Below are 15,556 nucleotides of genomic sequence, written 5' to 3' on the forward strand. Positions count from 1 at the left end.
GGTTCAGTTGCTAAGTACCATGGATAATTATCTGATTGTTTTTTAAAATCAGTATACTAATGTCCACAGATATAATTTGATAATGTATATAGAATTTTCTGTGACTCCTGATAGTTATTTGTCTGTGGTACATTTCTTTTGCTGGTTCTTTTTGCAAAGTAGATTCCTAACGATAAGAATATGCCATAGAGAAAAAAGGAGTGTTCCTATGTCATTTATAGAAAAGGACATGGAAAAGGACCTAGGATTGTTAGAAAATACCACTTCTTGCTTTTAGTACTCTGAGCAATCTGATTTTTTATGGTAGTGAGATTAATAATAAAGGTACCTATATCAAGAAAACTGTATTGTTCCTTCATACTTACATGTAGTTCTCATAATTGTCTGTTGAGTTGTATTGTTTCCCTCTAAGTGGCACCATTGGGCCGAATTTATAAATTTTCAGACTTCTAAACCGGTGTAATACACTGGATCATTCGATGGCCCTTCTACATGTAATTTTTCTAAGCATAGGCATAGAGAACCAAGGGTCTTTTAGTATTGTTTTGAAAATGTTCAACTTTATATTGGAGATAATCTAAACTGGTATTTTCCTATTCCAGTTAATTTTTCTGAATAAGTCCACCTGTTTTATATATTGGGTTGGCCAAAATATTTCTTTGATATGGAAAACCTGGAATGAACTTTTTGGCCAACCCAATATAAAAAAAGAGGCTCAATTTACTTCAGATATTAGATCTACCTCATAATGGTGTTTAGAGATTACTGAAATATAGTTTTAAACTCTTCTATTGATTAATCTTTATAGTTTTGCTATTTTGTATTTTTCATCCACTTTATCATTAAAGGCTTCAGAAATAAATGTCCTTGTATAGAAGCAAGGTCAGATGCTGTAAAAAGCAATATTGCACAGGACCTGGAATGTTAGGTCCATGAATCAAGGCAAATTGGAAGTGGTCAAACAGGAGATGGCAAGAGTGAACATCGGCATTCTAGGAACCAGCGAACTAAAATGGACTGGAATGGGTGAATTTAACTCAGATGACCATTATATCTACTACTCTGGGCAGGAATCCCTCAGAAGAAATGGAGTAGCCATCATGGTCGACAACAGAGTCCAAAATGCAGTACTTGGATGCAATCTCAAAAACGACAGAATGATCTCTGTTTGTTTCCAAGGCAAACCATTCAATAATACACAGTAATCCAAGTCTATGCCCCAACCAGTAATGCTGAAGAAGCTGAATGGTTCTAAGATGACCTACAAGACCTTTTAAAACTAACACCCCAAAAAGATGTCCTTTTCATTATAGGGGACTGGAATACAAAAGTAGGAAGTCAAGAAACACCGGGAGTAACAGGCAAATTTGGCCTTGGAATACGGAATGAAGCAGGGCAAAGGCTAATAGAGTTTTGCCATGAGAATGCACTGGTCATAGCAAACATCCTCTTCCAACAACACAAAAGAAGACTCTACACATGGACATCACCAGATGGTTAACACTGAAATCAGATTGATTATATTCTTTGCAGCCAAAGATGGAGAAGCTCTATACAGTCAGCAAAAACAAGACTGGGAGCTGACTGTGGCTCAGATCATGAACTCCTTATTGCCAAATTCAGACTTAAATTGAAAAAAGTAGGGAAAACCACTAGACCATACAGGTATGACCTAAATCAAGTCCCTTATGATTATTCAGTGGAAGTGAGAAATAGATTTAAGGGACTAGATCTGATAGATAGAGTGTGTGATGAACTATGGAATGAGGTTCGTGACATTGTACAGGAGACAGGGATCAAGACCATTCTTAAGGAAAAGAAATGCAAAAAAGCAAAATGGCTGTCTGGGAGGCCTTACAAATAGCTGTGAAAAGAAGAGAAGTGAAAAGCAAAGGAGAAAAGGAAAGATACAAGCATCTGAATGCAGAGTTCCAAAGAATAGCAAGAAGAGATAAGAAAGCCTTCCTCAGCAATCAATGCAAAGAAATAGAGGAAAACAACAGAATGGGAAAGACTAGAGATCTCTTCAAGAAGATTAGAGATACCAAGGGAACATTTCATGCAAAGATGGGCTCGATAAAGGACAGAAATGGTATGGGCCTACCAGAAGCAGAAGATATTAAGAAGAGGTGGCAAGAATACACAGAAGAACTATACAAAATAGATCTTCATGACCCAGATAATCACGATGGTATGATCACTCATCTAGAGCCAGACATCCTGGAATGTGAATTCAAATGGGCCTTAGAAAGCATCACTACGAACACAGCTAGCGGAGGTGATGGAATTCCAGTTGAGCTCTTTCAAATCCTGAAAGATGATGCTGTGAAAGTGCTGCACTCAATATGCCAGCAAATTTGGAAAACTCAACAGTGGCCACAGGACTCGAAAAGGTCAGTTTTCATTCCAATCCCAAAGAAAGGCAATGCCAAAGAATGCTCAAACTACCGCACAATTGCACTCATCTCACACACTAGTAAAGTAATGCTCAAAATTCTCCAAGCCAGGCTTCAGCAATACGTGAACCGTGAACTTCCAGATGTTCAAGTGCTTTAGAAAAGGCAGAGGAACAAGAGATCAAATTGCCAACATCTGCTGGATCATGGAAAAAGCAAGAGAGTTCCAGAAAAACATCTATTTCTGCTTTATTGACTACGCCAAAGCCTTTGACTCTGTGGATCACAATAAACTGTGGAAAATTCTTCAAGAGATGGGAATACCAGACCACCTGACCCACCTCTTGAGAAAACTATATGCAGGTCAGGAAGCAACAGTTAAAACTGGACATGTAACAACAGACTGGTTCCAAATAGGAAAATGAGTACGTCAAGGCTGTATATTGTCACCCTGCTTATTTAACTTCTATGCAGAGTACATCATGAGAAACGCTGGACTGGAAGAAGCACAAGCTGGAATCCAGATTGCAGGGGTCGCAAAGAGTCGGGCATGACTGAGTGACTGAACTGGACTGAACTGATAGTGCATTTCTTATTTTTTTTTAAGTCATTCCAGGACTTTGAACAAATTATGCACAGCTGGGCTATTTAAATCCTTTCTTGATCTTTCCCATCCTGTTCTTTTAACAATTTTTTTTCCCCACACAAAGTTCTAACAATTAAGTGAATCAGTTGGTCTAGATCTGATAGAATCTAACAAAATGTTGTATTTCAAAGCAAATTTTTGTTTTTCTTGAGGATTAAGAAAACCTTTAATTATAGACCTCAACTCAGATATAGAAGGGTTTAATTCTACACTTATAATCTGCTTTCAGGTATAGCATGGGAACAATGTTCAGTGTGATTGATTCTTTCTTGAGAAAAAGGTGAGAAAGGACAGGTTGCTTAGGAAGTAAAGGAAGTAAAAGAAATATGGTGGGAAGGAGAGAGAAGATAAAGTTGTATAGAGAAAAATATTGTTTTAGTCTTGGGAATATGTGGGGTGTAGCTACTGTGTCTTTCTCCTGAGAGACAGTGTTTAATCCCTGACTTTACACACAAATGATCTAAAGTTGGCAAATGACAATAAAAGTAGCTATATTAATATAGCTAATACATGTATGGACTGAGGAATAAAATAAAATGCTGTGTATGGTGAAGAAATTATGACAGTGCCTACCATTAGGGAGTTGCCCTCCAGTAGAAGCAGTAGAGAGTGAGAAACTATTATGAACTGTGCGCTTCTCTGTGTACTGGACATGCTGCTAGGCCTGGTAAATATTTTATTATTGTTGATCTTCAAAATAATCCTAGAAATACACATATTACTCTCCCCTTCTCCATCTTATATCAGGGTAATGAAAACTTAGAAATTTTAAATAGTTTTACCAGTGTTGCACAGCAAGAAGTACATGAAGCTAGGATTTGAATCTGATCTAGGATATATACAAATGAGTAGAAGACAGGATGAGACATGCAATTACAAAGGCATAAAAATTGTTCACTGTGGTTTAACAGCATTTAGTCTCTAGGAATATTTAAGTGGGCACTTCATGAAGTTGGTAGCATTTGAACTGGGTTTTGCAATTTGAGGGTAGGGTTTTTAACAGGTGGATAAATGGACTGAATTGAGTCCAGTTCAGTCTGAAGACAAAGCCTGCTTTCTTTCCATTACACAAAACCAGAACAGTGAGAGAATGTGTGGGAAGCCAGTGTGACTAAAAAGGAATTGTAATACTTTGAGGAGAGTTACAGAAAAAAAGATTGAAAAGGAAGTTTAAGACAAGAACATGAGGAGACCTTTAGTGCAAATACAACAATATAGAATAAATCAACAATATAGGTTCTACAATATAGAATAAAGCATTCCAAATACCATGATTACCTATGGAGATTACATTTAATTTCTCTTCTTGGCAACTCTTATCTCAGGACCAGTATTACAAAGGGCCTGATGGGTAGGTTAAAATGGTAATTGGTGTGGGGCTAAAAGCAGGAGAATTGGAAAATGCTTTTGATGGGAGCCAGTGTTTTCTCTTATGTATTTTTAGATCAAACCATTTTTTGGTATGAAACCCTTATCAGAGGCTGACAGGGAAAGAGCAGGAAATCAGAAGATTCCAAAGCTAACTGAATTATTGGAACTTGCACAGAAGGAAAAAAAGTTTGTGATCTTTGATCTTTATGGCCCTGCACCAAATCATTCTCTCAGAGCTTTGTATGTCCACCATGTAGTAAGCACAATCCTTGACTCTCAGATTGAGCAACGTCTGGTATGTTTATCTCAGTATTTATGGTAGAGGTTGGTGGGTGGGTCGCGTGTCCCACGACAATAGCAGTTGAATCTGACCTACCTTGTAGCGCTTCCTTGGGATCCTTAAATAATTTTGCTCCCTATAAAAATGAAGATGACTATTTTATACAGCTATATTTGGCAATCTAAAGAATGACCCTGTTAAATTTGTATCAGTAGGGGAAAACATTGAGTCTGTTTGTTATTCAAAGCCAAATGAAATGTCACCCTTCTGTTAAAAGGGAATATGTGTTTAATGGCTGTATGATGTGACCTGCACCATCACCAACATACATTAGAAGGCCTGGGTATGGAACATTTAAGACTTTGAGGACTTGGCTTTCATTAATAATATAGAAAGGACATCTGGTTCTTATTTGAGCAGAGATTTGTTCATCATGTTTTTCAGAAGCTACTCTGCATTTGGGCAGTCATTCCAAATGTCAAATTCTCAGAATATGGAAGAATGCTATGAAAGAATCACATATGTGGTTTTTTTTTTTGCAAATATAACTATTTCCACAGATGAGTCATAATAGCCTTCCCTGTTGGCAGGAAATGACCTCTCACAAAGATGATTTTTAGTATCAGTCAGAGGAGGAGTTTATGATTCTAACCTTTCTTCCATACCTACTTTAGCTAGTGTGGTGACACGGAGGACCCTTGGTTCCATGATGTTAACTGGGAAAACTCAGCTCCAGAGCAACCCTGGTGAAAGCCCCTTTATAAGAATTCATTAGACAGTATTAGTGAGGTTGACTCTTTCACTAAGGTCTAGAATCTGTCTGCTCCTTATAGACTGTTACCTATGCTGGAATGGGGCTCCTTCCATTCTACGTAGGGTCTGTTTGTGCCTAGACATCTGATTATCCTCTGAAAGACTTCCTGTTTCTCCTTACAGATTTTTTGGTTGCCAGGTTTTGAAAGGGAGTATGTCAAGAAAAAAGCTCCTGGTTTTCAGCAAGTGAGCCGGTTACACTCTGTTGAACGCCTCACAAAAGAAAATATCACTAGAATAAATGTTGACTACAAGAACTTGTTCTACAATGGGATGAGGTAAGCGTTTGACCACACTTTCCTCAGCACGTATTGCCTTACTTGCAGGAAATCTGCATCCCAGCTAAGCTACGTAGGTTCCTCCTCCCATCTCAGGATTTCCATGTGTAGTTATCTTTCTGGAATCCCCTGTCTTCATCTTCTTATCCTTCCCTCACTCTGTGCCAACAAACATTTATCAAAGTTACACTCTGTTCCTGGAACGTGCTCTTCAGCCCCTTCTCCTTTATGCTTCAGTCTCTCATTCAGCACACCCTTTTGTGTGCTTGGTGTTTTTGTTGTTATATAAAGTGATCACTGAAAAGTAAGAACTCAAAAAGTGGTTGATTTCCTTCTGCCATTACCGGATGGATTGAAGTACCTAATAAATAACTTTGTAATCCAGGTAGCCAGATTTCTCATAGATATAATTTGAAACATAATTAAATCATTATTAGAAAAACCCTTAAAACAGCCAAGCATGAGAAGAAACTGAAATTCTCCATCACCACATTTATAATTACATAGTCAGAGACAGAGTTTTCAGAATTAAAAGCACCTGAGAATAAAATGGTGACTTTTTCAGATTTAATTATTGATAGTCACTGCTTACATTAGTCCCTGTGTCGTTGTTGTTCAGTCACTAAGTCATGTCTGACTCTCTGTGACCCCATAGACTGCAGCATGCCAGACTTTCCTGTCCTTCACTGTCTCCTGGTGTTTGCGCAGACTTGTGTCCATTAAGTCAGTGATGCCATCCAGCCATCTCATCCTCTGTTACCCTCTTCTACTGCCTTCAGTCTTTCCTAGCATCAGCGTCTTTTCCATTGTGTTGGCTCTTTGCATCAGGTGGTCAAAGTATTGAAACTTTAACTTCAGCATCAATTCTTCCAGTGAATATTCAGGTTGATTTCCTTTAGGATAGGGGATTCCCTCACAGCTCAGTTGGTAAAGAATCCGCCTGCAATGCAGGAGACCCCAGTTCAGTTTCTGAGTAGGGAAGATGCGCTAGAGAAGGGATAGGCTACCCACTCCAGTATTCTTGGGCTTCCCTTGTGGCTCAGCTGGTAAAGAATCCGCCTGCAACGTGGGAGACCTGGGTTTGATCCCTGGATTGAGAAGATCCCCTGGAGAAGGGAAAGGCTACCCACTCCAGGGATCTGGCCTGGAGAATTCCATGGACTGTGTAGTCATGGGGTCACAAAGAGTCGGACACGACTGAGTGACTTTCACTTTCCTTTAGGATTGACTGGTTTGATCTCCTTGTTGTTCAAGGGACTCTCAAGAGCCTTCTCCAGCATCACAGTTTGAAAGCATCAGTTCTTTGGCATTCAGCCTTCTTTATGGTCCAACTCTCACATTCATATGTGACTACTGGAAAAACCATAGCTTTAACTATACAGACCTTTCTTGGCAAAATGATGTCTCCGCTTTTTAATGCACTGTCTAGGTTTGTCATATCTTCTCTTCCAAGGAGCAAGTGTCTTTTAATTTCATGACCACAGTCACCATCTGCGATGCTTTTGGAGCCCAATAAAATAAAATCAGCCTGTTTCCACTTTTTCCCCATCTATTTGTCATTAAGTGATGGGATGGGATACCATAATCTTAGTATTTTGAATGTTGAGTTTTAATGTAGCTTTTTCACTTTCCTCTTTGACACTCATCAAGAGGCTGTTAGTTCCTCTTTATTTTCTGCCATTGGAATCGTGTCATCTGAATATCTGAGGTTGTTGATGTTTTTCTCGACAATCTTGGTCCTGCTTGTGCTTCATCCAGTCCGGCATTTTGCATGATGTACTCTGCATATAAGTTAAATAAGCAGGGTGACAGTATACAGTCTTGACATACTCCTTTCCCAATTTGGAACCAGTCCATTGTTCTATGTCTGGTTCTAACTGTTGCTTCTTGACCCACATACAAGTTTCTCAGGAGGCAGGTTGGATGGTCTGGTATTCCCATGTCTTGAAGAATTTTCCACATTTTTTTGTGATCCACACAGTCAAAAGCTTTAACACAATCAATAAGGCAGAAGTAGATGTTTTTCTGGAATTCTCTTGCTTTTTCTGTGATCCAGCGGATGTTGGCAATTTGATCTCTGGTTCCTCTGCCTTTTCTAAATCCAGCTTGTATATCTGAAAGTTCTTTTCAGATGATTCTAAATGCTTCAGAGACTGAACATATATATGTGTTTTGTCCAGATATACATATGTATCTCCATATCTCCAAAATCTCTTTGAGCTACAGAAATTCCTTTAGATTCATTTTTGTATCTCAGGTCATGAGCTAGGCTATTGGATTTACCTCTTTTCATGTTCTGGCTTTTCCAGCCTCTTTGGCTATGGGGGAGTTGATCATAAAATATATATATCTTTTTCTTTCAGCATTAGAAAATTATACATGTTTTACCTCTCTTTCCTATTTAGATTTCTCTTTGCCCAACTATTTCTCTATTTTGAATGTATGTCTATTCCTTTCTACTTTTTATCAAAGAAAAAATGACTCCAAGGTGATTTCTTTCTTTGCTAATCATAATTTAGATGAATCTAGTAGTTGAAAAATAATTATAATAACTTTCACTTACTGAGCCTTTATTATGTGTCAAGTTCCATTGGTTAACCACAGGCTCTTTTTAAAATTCTGTAGCTTACCCATCAGCTACACTTTGACTTTGGAAAAGTTTTAATAATCAGTTTTCTCATTTGTAAATTAAGGATAACAATGACCTGATGGAATGGTTAAAAGATTAAGTGACATACTACATATATGCACAGAACAAAGCGATGGGCAAATATATGAACACAGTAAATGTTACCTGTTGTTTCATCATCAGCATCGTTACATGCTGTGCCCTATAAATTAGCATCACCCGCCGTGTTCCAACTGAGGAATCTTGCCTCTAAGGAAGAAAAGGTCAGGGAGGTTAGGTGTTAATATTTCCCCAAAGTCCATATAGTTGGTCAGTGGGGGACCACACTGAGGTTTAAATATAGGTTTGACAGATTCCCCAGTGTTAATTCTTTTACTAGTAATTTTTAGAAGTTATTCCTTGGCCATAGTTATATGGGAATAGTATCAGCTGACATCAGACTTTAAGAGGGATCAGTCATATCCTGAGTCCTATTAGAAAATCAAGTGGCCTAATCAAACTTAAAAGCTTTTGCACAGCAAAGGAAACCATAAAGAAAACAAAACGACAACCTACAGACTGGGAAAAAATAAACACAAATGATTCCAACAGGGGCGGGCTTAATTTCCAAAATATACAATTTAAATTGGTTAATAGTCTTTTTAAGTATTTTATACTGCATTTTCCAAGGGAAGCCCATATCTATATCTGCTTTTTCTGTGGAGTTAACACAAGCGTTAGGTTGCAAATCAAACTCATACACATCAGAGAACTTACTATAAGTTTTATTATTAATTTCAAAGGTACAGAAGGCAGTCAGGAGGCTCAGACAAAGCAAGGAGAGGTCAGAGACATTGATTTCAACTTTGTAGGGTTCTTCCTTTATTGGACACATACCCTATGGCCACAGTAATAGGTATAGGCTCCAAATGTGTTTTTATGGGGTTATTTCACTTTGAAGGAGAACATTTGAGTTATAAAACATCTGCATTTAATACTCCCAGAGACTTGCATAGCTTTTGTGACCTTGTCCAGGGACCCATACCTCATAAATCCACATTCTGTATTTATTTACAAAATATATAATAAAAAGTAATCAACCAGGAACATCCATTAAAGAACATATTCTGTATATAAAGACCTCTCTTTCTAGCAAATATTATTGTTCTATTTAGAGAAGATGTAGATATCATGTTGACAAGGAGATTAGACCATGGCTTCTGCCTTCTTCCTTCTGGGAGCAACCTGTTCAGTCAGAGAGAAATTAAGGGCTTCCTGTGCCTCATCTGTAAGTTATAGAAAAGGGGATGTAATATTTCTAGCTGACTGTTGGTTTCTGTATTTCTCCCTTTGGCTGTGTTTGTTGTTGTTATTGTGATTATTGTGGTTGTTTGGCTTCTCATATTTTAAACTCTTTTTTTAAGGTGTATTTGCATTTAGAATTGTTAGATTTTTTTCATGGATTTATTACCATCCTTTCATTATGGAATGTCCCTTCTCGCTGGTTATAATTCTTGCCTAAAGATTGCTTTTATTAATATTGCCACACTGGCTTTCTTATAATTAGTGTTTCTGTGGCATTTATTTTTTTTGTTCTTTGTCTTTGAACTGCTTTGTGTCTTTATATTTAAAGTACATCTCTTTCTCAAAGACTTAGAGAACAAACTTATGGTTGCTGGGGGCAAAATAGGGGGAAGGGGTAGTTAGGGAATTTAGGATGAACATGTACATACTGCTATATTTAAAATGCATAAGCAACAAGGACTTAACTGTAGAGCACACGGAACTCTGCTCAGTGTTATATGGCATCTTGAACCTTCCAGTCAGGATGGGAGTTTGGGGGAGAATGGATGCATGTGTATGTGTGGCTGAGTCCCTTTGCTGTTTACCTGAAACTATCACAACATTGTTAATCAGCCATACCTGAATACAAAATAAAAAGGTTTTTAAAAATAAGGTATATCTCTGATAAAGTGAAAGTGAAAGTCCCTCAGTTGTGTCCGACTCTTTGTGACCCCATGGACTATACAGTCCATGGGATTCTCCAGGCCAGAATCCTGGAGTGGGTAGCCTTCCCCTTCTCCAGGGGATCTTCCCAACCCAGGGATCAAAGCCAGGTCTCCCACCTTGCAGGTGGATTCTTTACCAGCTGAGCCACAAGGGAAGCCCATATCTATTATAAATAGAATATTATTGGTTCTTGCTTTTATATTTAGTGGGACAATCTCTGCTTTTCAGTGGGAATATCTGACCCATTAATATTTAGTTTACAAATGAATATACTTAGGTTTATATTACATCTTGCCATTTTCCCTATTTGTCCTCTTTATTCTAGATTGGTTATTTGGTCATTCTTTTCCTAACTTTGAATGTTTTAAGTTCATTGATTATTTCCTATCTTCTCTATTGACTTTTTACATTTTTGAATTATTTTTTTTACTAGTTGCTCTAGAAATTGTAAGAAGTATCCTTACCTTATTAAAATTCACCTTTGGATAATTTTTCTACAACATAGAGTGTAGAACATTGTAATCTTAATTCCATTGACTATCTGCTGTCCTTTGTGCTGTTGTTGTGATGAATAATACTTTAGTTATAAACCCCAGAGTACATTTTTATTATATTTTTAAAATTATCAGTATATTTTTAAAATTAAACATTTAAGATTAAATTAAGTTTAGATTTAATTTAAAGTTTAAATTAAACTTTTGAGATAATTGCATGCTAACTTATAAGAAATAATACAAAATGATGCTGTATACCTTTTATCCTGTTTACTCCAATGGTAAAATTTTAGTACAATACCAAAACCAAGGTATTGGAGTCAATGCAAGCCACCAGTATTATTCAGATTTCCCCAGCTTTGCTTATATCCTTTTGTATGTGTTTTGTATATATAGTGCTGTGCAGTTTTATTACATGTGTAGGGTTTTATTACATGTGTAGGGTTACATGCCACAACCAAGACACACTGGTTTCATCACCAGAAGTATTCCTATTGTTTCTCTCTTATAACCACACTCCTCTTACTTCCTTCCGCTTCCCCTCACCTCAAACCCTAACTCTTCACAATCACTAATCTAGTCTCCACTTTTATTATTTTGTCCTTTTGAGAATATAATATAAATAGAATCATAAAATATGTAAACAGTTGTTATTGGCTTTTTTTCATTCAATGCAGTTCCCTTTGAGAGTTATCCAGGTTATTGCATGTATCAATAGTTTATTGTTTTTCATTGCTGAGTAGTATTCCATTGTATGGATGTACTAAAATTTGTTTAATCATTCATCAACATAAGGCTGTCTGGTTGTTTATGAGTTACTATAAATAAATCTGTTTTGATATTTGTGTACAGGTTTTCATGTGAATGTAACAGATTTTAGTCATTTAAAAATGTTTTAACCATGGTAAAAATACACATAATGTAAAATGTGCTATCTTAATTAATCATTTTAATATACATTGATTACATTGTACAACCATTCCTGCCATCAATCTACCTTTTCATCTTGTATACTCAAAATTCTATACTCATTAAACAATAATATCCCTACCAACTCCTCCACCCCAGATCCTGGAAACCCCCATTCTGCTATCTCTCTCTCTCTTGTTTTGACTTATAGAAGTTGAATCATACAGATATTTGTCTTTTTATAACTGGCTTATTTCGCTTTGAATAAAGTCCTCAGGGTTCATCCATGTTAAATCCATCCATTGCAGAATTTCCTTCTATTTGAAGGCTAAATAATATTTCATTGCATGTATATACCACAATTTGCTTATTTATTCATCAGTTGATGAACACTTGAATTGCTTCCATATTATGTGCAGTGCTGAGCTGAGCTTAGTCACTTAGTCATGTCTGATTCATTGCAACCCCATGGACTGTAGCCTGCCAGGCATCTCTCTCCATGGGGGTTCTCCAGGCCGTAATACTGGAGTGGGTTGCCATGCGCTTCTCCAGGGGATCTTCCCAACCCAGGGATCAAACCCAGGTCTCCCTCATTACAGGCAGATTCTTTACCATCTGAGCCACGAGGGAAGCCCTAGTTAGAGTGAATAATGCTGCTATGAACATGAATATTACAAATATATATGGTCGTGCTTTCCTGGTGGCTCAAAGGTTAAAGCGTCTGCCTGCAACGCAGGAGACCTGGGTTTGATCCTTGGGTTGGAAGATCCCCTGGAGAAGGTAATGGAAACCCACTCCAGTACTCTTGCCTGGAGAATCCCATGGATGGAGGAGCCTGGTGGGCTACAGTCCACGGAGTCACAAAGAGTCGGACATGACTGAGCGACTTCACTTTCACGTTCACTTTCAAGACCCTTCTTTCAGTTATTTTTGCAGTATATCTATTAAGCAGACTTGCTGGATCTTATGGTAATTCTATTTTTAACTTTTTGAGAAATAGCCATACTGTTCTCCACAACAACCAATAGTACACAGGAGTTTTAATTTCTTTACATCCTCCACATTCTTGTTGATTTCTGGTTTTGTTTTTTCTTTTTCTTTACATAGCCATCCTAATGAGTTGGTATTAGTTCTCGAAATGTTTGGTGGAATTCAGCAGTGAAAGCAATGGGTCTAGGACTTTTCTTTGTTGGAAGATTTTTGGTTAATGATTCAGTCTCCTTATTCATTGTAGGTTTGTTTGCATTTTCTAATTCTTCATGATTACAAAATAGGTTTTGTGTTTCTAGAAATTTGTCCATGTAGGTTATCCAATTTGTTGGGATACAGCTGTTCTTAGTACTCTCTTATAATCCTTTTTATTTCTATAAAATAGTAATGTCCCCATTTTTATTTCTGATTTCAGTAATTTGAGTCTCCTTTTTTATTAGTAGTACATCTGGTAAAGGTTTAGCAATTTTGTTGATCTGTTTGAGGAACTAACCTTCAGGTTCATTCATTGAATTTCTCTGTTGGTTTTCTGTTCTATGATTCATTTATTTCTGCTCTAATCTTTATTATTTTCTTCTTTTCACTATGTTGGATCAATTTATTCTTCTTTTGCTAGTTCCTTAATTTGCAAAATTTGGATGTTGAGATCTTTATTATTTTTTAAATGTAAGTGTGTAAAACTATGAATTTACCCACCATCACCACTTTTGCTGCATGCCAGGTTTTAGTACATTGTGTTTTTATTCTCATTCATCTCCAAAAGGGGAAAAAAGTGAACGATGGAGAGGGAAGAGTATTGACCCTTTTAATCCCCAGTAGTCACTTCAGTGGGAGAGGTTTGTAACAATAGGGAGAGGTACAACAATCATGACATCCCCACTCTGTCTACACCTGTGTGAGTAGAAGCATCAGTCAGCCATAAAACCATAGATTCCTATTATCTGAAGGATATATACTCTCCAAATATAGTTGGATATATATTTATATATCCAAATATAGAAGGATATATATCCAAATATAGAAGGATATATATTCTCCAAATATAGTTGCTAGGTTATGGTAATTACTTGTCTAATTTTATGAGAAACTGCCAGACTTTTGGGGGGAAACTTTTATGTTCCTGTCAGCAGTATATAATGACCTAGAGTCTCTATATCCTTAGCAATTTTTGGCATTGTCATTACTTTTTGGTAGCCATTTTAAGTGTGTAATGACATCTCATTGTGGTTTTAGTTTTCATTCTCTGATGGCTAATGATGTAGCACATATAATTATGTGCTTATTCCTCAATGGTATATCCTCTTCAGTGAAATGTTTTTTCATGTCCTTTCTAACTGGATCGCTTGTTTTTTTTTTTTTTTTTTTTTTAATTGAGTTTTGAGAGGTCTCTCTATAATATAGGTATTAGTCCTTTGTCGGATATGTTATTTATAAATGTTCTGTCCCAGTATGGCTAGACTGTAACATCCTCTTAACAGAGTCTCCTACAGAGCAGAATTTTAAAATTTAGATGGAGTCTAATTTGTCAGTTTTACCCTTTATGAATCATGCTTTTAATGTCAAGTCTAAAAGTTCTTTGTCTTGCTCTTAGATCTCAAAGATTTCTCTTATTTTTTTATATAATTTTATTTATTTATTTGTGACTGTGCTGGGTCTTGTTGTTGCACTAGCTTGTCTCTACTTGCTGTGAGTGGGGGCTCTTCTCTAGTTGCTGTGTGCAGGCTTCTCATTACTATGGCTTCTGTTGTTGTGGAGCACAGGCTCTAGGGTGTTTGAGCTTCAGTAGTTGTGGCACATGTTTTAAACATATTCTTTTTTCCCTGGTGGCTCAGATGGTAAAGAATCCACCTGCAATGTAAGAGATGTTTGTTCGATCCCTCGGTCAGAAAGATCCCCTGGAGAAGGAAATGGCTACCAACTCCAGTTTTCTTGCCTGGAGAATTCCTTGAACAGAGAAGCCTGGCTAGCTGTAGTCCATTGGGTTGCAAAGTATTGGACACAATTGAGCGACTTGTAGATTTTACAGATTTTCAGATCCTCATTTATTTTGTTAAAGTTTATGTCTAATTATTTAATTTTCTTTGGTGTGATTTAAATAGTATTGTTTTACATTTCAATTTCTGTATGCTTATTAACATACAGACATGTGATTGGTTTTTGTGTGTTAATTTAAAAAAGTTTAAGAAAAACTTTTAGCTTTAAAAAACATTTACTTATTTTAGGTTTTAAATTTATTTTTAAATGATCTGTAGAATTGTCTTAGACACAATCTAACATTTTGGGTAACTATTTGCAAGCACTCCTGTAAAGGCTGTATGGTTATTTTTATTTACGGTTTATACACTGAGCCTAAGAAATTGCCAAGCTAGTATGTGACAGAGCTGGAATTCAACCCCAGGCTTGTGCAGAGCTGTTTTCAATATGTTATAACATCTCAGGGTTAAAAAGTCTTTTGAAGGCGCTTACATGATGCTTTTTCTGAGAAATTTAATCTCTGATGACAACTTGACTAGATGTTCTTCTGTTTCTACAGATAGTGCACAAATATTTACTGACATTTCATTCTGCCATTGGGAAGTACTGTGTTCCATCTCCCCTACTCATGCTTGTAAAGTTTTTTTATATTTGAAATTTAAATATTCAAATTATTTTGTATTCATTTATTAGTATTCATTTATTAATTCCTTCATTTAAGTATTTCTACAGGCAGGTATTATGGTACGTAAACCACCACCACCACCACTGGATATACAGAGGGTTC

The 15,556-nt window shown here is 36.8% G+C and overlaps 1 protein-coding gene across 9 annotated transcripts in view; it reads left to right on the top strand.

Annotated features, from left to right (window-relative positions):
* The window catches only part of LOC109554006 (glycerophosphodiester phosphodiesterase domain-containing protein 4-like), a 165,130-nt gene that overhangs the window by 95,388 nt on the left and 54,186 nt on the right, over nucleotides 1–15,556 (top strand). For all 9 annotated transcript variants that reach the window (XM_070783305.1, XM_070783304.1, XM_070783310.1 and 6 more), the window contains 2 exons: nucleotides 4,487–4,708; nucleotides 5,630–5,784. In XM_070783305.1, coding sequence (XP_070639406.1) covers nucleotides 4,487–4,708; nucleotides 5,630–5,784 — 377 coding nt within the window. The remainder of the gene's footprint in view (nucleotides 1–4,486; nucleotides 4,709–5,629; nucleotides 5,785–15,556) is intronic.

Source organism: Bos indicus, chromosome 29 (genome assembly GCF_029378745.1).
Source record: "Bos indicus isolate NIAB-ARS_2022 breed Sahiwal x Tharparkar chromosome 29, NIAB-ARS_B.indTharparkar_mat_pri_1.0, whole genome shotgun sequence".
Lineage (NCBI taxonomy): Eukaryota > Metazoa > Chordata > Mammalia > Artiodactyla > Bovidae > Bos > Bos indicus.